The sequence below is a fragment of the Rosa chinensis genome, chromosome 5 (assembly GCF_002994745.2).
Source record: "Rosa chinensis cultivar Old Blush chromosome 5, RchiOBHm-V2, whole genome shotgun sequence".
Taxonomy (NCBI): domain Eukaryota; kingdom Viridiplantae; phylum Streptophyta; class Magnoliopsida; order Rosales; family Rosaceae; genus Rosa; species Rosa chinensis.
The window spans coordinates 89,419,568-89,426,202 of record NC_037092.1 but is presented as its reverse complement, the minus strand read 5'-3'; the positions used below and the strand labels follow the sequence as shown (position 1 = coordinate 89,426,202).

Genomic DNA, 6,635 nt, shown 5'->3' with positions numbered 1-6,635 from the left:
AAATGGTTTTGTCCATAATTTATGGACTAAAACTAATGATGATCTGAGAGGCTTGCCGCCTATTATTGTCAACACGGTCAAGAACATCAGAAAAGACAACTGTATGCTTCGTCTGAAGTTCAGATCCACACCTCCTGAATGGATCCAGAAGACAGATGGTGAAGTTGAATATATTCCTCCATATCATTATGTGAGAATTATTCAAAGAAGATATCTTCAACCAGCCTGTGTAGCATACAACGGCCAACCGAATTCTAGCATTCCCTGGATGAAGGCCATGGCTCTTGACTACATCAAAAAGATCATCTCTGAAGACATCAACAACACATTCCTGGCAGCAGGAGAAAAGACAATTATCACTGCTTACGATCATCCTGACGTAATCAGCAGCGATATATTCCTATCTCTAACCAGAAAAGAGATAGACTCGACAATGGCATGCATGCGTTGGGTGGAAAAGCTTGAAAATGACAACCACTACAAGATGTATGTTGATACAGACGTCGAGGATAATGCAACAACAACTCGCATGGCCCAGACAGACAACAACTCCTTTGTCTTTGGCCACCATTCTGAAACGGACGAGAACATGTGAAGCTACAGGTGAAGAATCAGCACCAAAATAGCAACTGTAGAACTTTAGACTTTTCTAAAGCTACTTTTGCTTTTTCCTTTTCAAAAAGAAAAGGTTAAGTGAAAAACATTTCACTTTTTCCTTTTGCTTTTCCCTGACCGACCTCCACCAGCAGGAGCACTACGAAAAGCAGAAGTCACGGAGTTGTCCTGTACATTTTTGTAATTTGAATTCTAGTTTGAGTTCCGCTCCCTATATATGGAGCTTCAGCTTCTCTTAGAAGGCATTCGAAGTTTAGATCAGAAAAAACTCCTCTGATAATAAAAATAGTAGAATAGCAGTGTGCTTCCCTTCTAGGTGTGAAGTAGTGTGCTTCCATTACAAGTAAGTAACTGGTCTCATCTTATGGATAGCTAAACAGCCTTCGCTGTTTACCTGAGAATGAGGCTCTGATTGTTTAAAATTTTATATGTATATTTGAATAGATAAATTCAGATGGATGTTCACCCACTTCTTTAATTTATAAAATGTTTATGTCATTATCTTTACATACTGTAATCATCTTTATCATGCATAGTTTACTATGTCAAAATTTGAACATTCGAATGCATGCATCCCATGGAAAGCTAAAGTTCTAAAGCTTTACTGTTCAGCCAAAAGAATCAGTTTTAAAACAGAAAAATTAGGACAAGCAGCAGTGATTCCGCCCTGTGAGTAGCCGTTTAGACAGGAAGTCGTTAGGCGAAATGTGGCATGTTGAAGGCTAGTCTTGTTTTTGTTTTAATGTTTTTGGTTGTTTCCTTTTGACTGAATAGAACGGTAGAAGAATCTAAGGTCAACATAGGATACAGATGGCATTTGTTTGTTAAAACTATCCCTGTTAGTCTTTGTCTTTCATCAACAGTGAAATACCAAAGTGTTGGGCAGTTGGGAAAAATACCAAGGATTTTTGGGTATGCGGGAATTACCCCTTTTATGTTATATTACTCCGAACATCGCAAGTATGCATAAAGCGGAAGCCCAGACGGAAATCGTCCCCGCGGTGACTCGGTTTCCTCAAGACTTGAGTTGCAGTAGAGAGACTAGAAAGAAGAGAAAAGAAGAAGAAAATGCAAGCGGTGGCTGCCAAACTCACTCGCCCTCACTTCCTCACCAGAACCTTAACCACCCTCACTCTCTCTTCTTCTTCTACTCTCTCCAATTTGCTATCCTCCCCCGGCCGTGACGCCGCCACCATCACCCACGCGACCAACAAGTGTCTCGCCCGCCGAACATCTCTCCTCTCATCTCCTCCTTGGTCCGCCACTCAACACCGCGGCGCCAGAGTCCAAGGGGCCGATGTAAGTTTTCCGAACACCTTTTCCGACTGTAAATCGCATTGTCTCTCTCATCGCTAATTCATCGTGATCCTGCAGGTGAGACCTGGCAATGTGATTCAAAAGAAAGGTACTTTTTAATCGAAATTCAGTTCAAGTTTCTCTGTATGTATGTACTGATGAAATTTAATCAAATTTCGAGTGTGATTATGGTGCTGCAGATCGTATTTACCAGGTGAGAGCTGGTTTATTCTGTTATTTTCAATTGAGAAAAACGATGTTAGTGGTTAATTAGGGTATGATTTACGGATGTATTACTCGTAATTGTGTAGGTGATAAAGGTTGAGCATTCACATGAAGGAAGAGGAAAGGCCAACATTAAGGTGTGGAGTGTTGATCATGACTTTAGTTTACTAATTGTCACCATCATTATTACTATTAGCTAACTGAAGTTTTTGTTTTTCGTTGTAGCTGGAGCTTCGTGATGTCGACTCTGGGAACAAGACATCCCAAAGATTGGGGACAGAGGAGTCAGTTGATAGTATGGAATATCTAACTGTGCTACTAGTTTCATCTAGGATGCTTGTTGCCTTTTCGATTGGTTTATATGGTTGCTGTTAGATTCATTGGTAGTTGTGTGATCTTTTAATTGCTCTGATGACTATTTCCGCATTGGCTTTTCTTATTTGTATTCTGTTTCTGTTTTATTTTCTACAAACTCTGCTTTGACAATGAATTTACCGTCTTTATTTTTTGGGGGTTTGTTGGCAAAGAGAATGAGCAGTGCTCAAAACGTACAATGAGCATACATTGATTTTTCTACACTTACCTCTAGAAACTAATGGGCTAAAGAAGCCTTTTAGTGGATGCCCTTTGTTCTTTAGTACTTGTATTCTTTAGTGGATTCCCATTGCTCAATAATGGCAGACATCCTTACTAAAGTAATGTAATGTTGACAAATGGGCTGGATTGTCACAGTTATTTCCAGTTGCATATCAATAATATGCCACCGTTTAAGTAATTATAGACATGTGCTCTGAAATGATAAAGTCTCATATCAATTGCTGCAGGAGTATTTGTTATGTCAAAAAGTTACATTTACATGTGCACAGATCGGGATGGCAAAGTATTATTGATGGAGTGAGTGTTATTACTTTTTCTTTTCTGGAAAAATTTCCTCTCGTCCTCTCCCTCTCACTTTACTGTCGTTACTTTCTCTTAAAAAACTTCTCTTTGTAATTCTTATCAGTCCTGATACGCTTGATCAGCTCGAAGTGAATGAAGACGTATTTGGAAAGAATGCTAAATACCTACAAGGTCAATGCTTTTATAATACATGTTCCTTTCTGTTCGTTTGTTATTTATCATATAACTTTAACCCTGAATATTTTCTTAGTGTCTGTATTCCAAAATATATCAATAACTCATGGTTATGGAATAAAATTTAAAGTTATAGTTTTATACAAATTGGTTCAAAGTTATTGATTACAATTATTTGAATAAGCCTTCTAGCTTCCACCAATGGTGTTACTTATGCTGGTTTCTGAAAATGATGATGTCGTGTTGCTGCTGTCACATGGTCATTTTCTAACCATTTACCTGTCAAAACAATTTACCAACTGTTTGTCTTCTGTCCAGATTTTATTGATCAATGCATTGAAAGCTCTTATTGCATGACCATTCTTATAAACTCTGCTAATTTGAGGACCTTCCAGCCAACCGTTGTATTACCTCAAATACTATTTTCATGTATACGACGTTTTGTGTTCCTGGGGACTTTCTAATATGAACTGTAGTCATTTTCAGGTGATTGTCATGCATCAAACTACCAATGATTGAACTGAACTATAGAAACGTGAATTTATACCTGATCAGCTTATCACATATACAGGCACACTTATGGTGGATGCTTACTTATGTCTTCTTTCTCGTGAGAATAATGTGTGCATGTATTCTTGCAGTTATTGTTTCTATAACTTTCTATGATGCCTCCTAGATACAACTATCTAAGATGTCATAGTCGTTTATGGTTATATAATAACACTACCATACCTTGTTTTCTTGTGTTTTCTTCTGGTTGTCGTGGGCAGAAAATTGGTTTCACATATGTAATTTAAATATTGTTTCATCATCATTGATAGTTGTTGTGGCTGCCATTTGTTATACTAAACTAAAATTTGATATTCATTGTAAACAGAAGAAATGAAAGTTAGAGTGGAGCTGTTTAACGGGACCCCTTTATCTGCATCAGTTCCAAAACATGTGACCTGCACTGTCAAGGAAGCACAACCTCCTATAAAGGGGATTGCAGCAACACCTAAGTACGTTTTCTTTGTACAAATGCTGCTGTATTCAGCACACTTCATCTCGCTACACATTGTTACTTTGTTTTTCAGTCTGCTTTCTCCTTGGAATATCACTTGACATGAATAAGCTGCTTGACCTGCATGACATCGTTGGGTTCATATCATTATTATGACATAAAAAGAGGGAATTCTTGTCATATAGAAATTCTGCAAGTCTTTCTCATAGATTGAATATCCATATTTTATTAAAGCCTTGATAACTTAGAAGTTTTTGGCTGGCTTTTGTATTTTGTAAGATGAATTTGTAGGAAATTTTGTAAGGTGAACATCGGAGGCTTTAGGAAGACGAAGAAAAGAGTTGTAGATAATTTTGGGGCAACTTGAGGATGAATATATAGCTAGTGTCATTGAGGCTGTTTTGATGTCCTTCTCGATTCAAATTGAAAAGCATAAGAATCGAACTTGTTTTGTAGATAATAGCGCTGAGGTGCAAAGAATTAGATAGAAGACGGATGAAGAATAGAAAGGAGTATACTTACTATTTTCTTTGTACGTTTTTGAGTCATATTTAATTCCTCAATACCTACAGTGATGATCTATGTGCCTTTGCTATATAGCCTAACATTTTTCATAAATGCAGGGATAAAATAGCTACAATCCAAAATGGCTTCACTATAAAAGTAAGTTACATTTTTTATATAATATTTTTACACATGCTAGGTGTATGGCTTCACTATAAAAGTAAGTTACATTTTTTGTATAATATTTTTACACATGCTAGGTGTTTGTAGCTATTATGAGAAGAAAAATATGGTATAAAAATTAAGTAGATAGGCTGTCCATTATGGTTCTATTTGAGTTGCAATCTTGCTCCTGGAAAAGGGATTACCTTGCTTGCTAGATTTCCACATTCTTGCACAGTTCAGCTTGTTGTTAGAGCTTGTTTCTCCCTTCTCCCTGTTCTACCATCCTTAAATGCATACATATGAAACACACAGATCCTTTGGGGAATGAAGAATTGAAGATATGCTATAGGTGTCATGAATCCCAAGTTGCATTTTATCTAATTTCTTTTTTTCTTTCTCATCTACCCAGGTACCTGCTCATATCATAGCTGGTGAGTCTGTGGTTATTGACACCGAGGATGACTCTTATGTTAGAAGGTAATTTGGCTGGATTGTCTTTTATTCTCATCAATCCGAATTGATTAGTTTGTTCATTTCTTAGTGACTTTAGGGAACACACACACGTATATTTTTGGTAGCTTTGTTTCTAGATCGTCTATTAAGCTTGTCTTATTTATTAAGTTTTTTCCCTTTTGGTATCAGGGCCAAGGCATAATGCTTAATATCATTGCTACAATCTGGTGGAGACATTTTCTTTTTTATTTGTCTGAATCTGGCGGAAGGGTGGAATATCATTCGTGCACTGTCTAAGGCGTCTGGCTCGTTTCTATGATGATGAAAGTGTTTACCATCTTGAGGTAGCTGATTCAAAGTAATACATATTTACTCATACGACATGGACTTTGGCGATGGAAAAGATACAGTTCTTTTAGGAAGATAAAAGCTTGGCGCTCAACTTGAACAGTTTTCTCTTGGGTCAAATTCAGATTTGTAGAACAAGAATAAAAGTTTCACGTCATTATTTATCCAAAAACTAAAAGAAATGTTGTTGAGTACTTTATATTGGTTTTGAGAAGGGAAGATTTATTATACTGATGCAAACTGTATTGATGCTTTCTAGTGTTATTTTTGTGTTGGATTGTAAGCACCATAGAGAATTATTGTATTGACCAGTGGAGTGATTTAACCAGTTCTTGATGCCAGTGGAGTGATTTAACCAGTTCTGGATGCCATACCACTTTTATGGAGCTATGATGATCAGAGGGGGGGGGGGGGGGGGGGGAAGAAAAAATTCCTGTGAAATCTGATGTTGATCTCTTTCATTTTTTTTTTTTACTTTATTTAAAAAAAGTAAATCATACTTACATTATCAATATACAACACATTATCAATACACATAGATAAAAACACTAGTTTAGCAATCTACTACAGTACTAGTTAATTACTCGTCCATATAAAATATCATAATTTTATTATAAATGTATAATTTTAGAGAGATTACATTGTAAATAGGTTTATTACAGGTTAGTTTAGTCTATGTAAAAGTTTCATTCAAAAATATCATTTTATAAATGCAATTAATTTAATTTCTTTATTTTTAACCAAAATTTCCACCGAAATCGAAACTTTCTCTAAAATTTCTTTAAATTTGAAGTACCGAAATTTGAAATCTTGTTGGTGTTACCTTAGTTTTTTTTTTTTTTTTTTTTTTTTTTTAGAGAAAAAAAAATTAAAAGTAAAAGTCTTTAAGGGGGACCACAATATATTTAGGAGACTACATTAAGAGCCAGGAGGCCTTGGGCCGGAAGAGCTT

The 6,635-nt window shown here is 36.2% G+C and overlaps 1 protein-coding gene across 2 annotated transcripts; it reads left to right on the top strand.

Annotated features, from left to right (window-relative positions):
- Positions 1-1,589: 1,589 nt before the first annotated feature.
- On the top strand, positions 1,590-6,019 carry LOC112167943 (elongation factor P). Of its 2 annotated transcripts, XM_024305049.2 has the most exons (11): positions 1,590-1,914; positions 1,990-2,020; positions 2,112-2,125; positions 2,223-2,273; positions 2,362-2,431; positions 2,961-3,030; positions 3,140-3,207; positions 4,088-4,211; positions 4,837-4,876; positions 5,292-5,359; positions 5,525-6,019. In XM_024305049.2, exons 1-11 carry the CDS (start codon positions 1,684-1,686, stop codon positions 5,535-5,537), a joined length of 780 nt encoding a protein of 259 aa, XP_024160817.1. In that variant the 5' UTR covers positions 1,590-1,683; the 3' UTR covers positions 5,538-6,019. The 2 variants fall into 2 exon arrangements, with proteins under 2 accessions (XP_024160817.1, XP_040363249.1); XM_040507315.1 differs by lacking the exons at positions 4,837-4,876; positions 5,292-5,359; positions 5,525-6,019 and adding an exon at positions 4,670-4,739.
- The last annotated feature ends 616 nt before the right edge of the window (positions 6,020-6,635 follow it).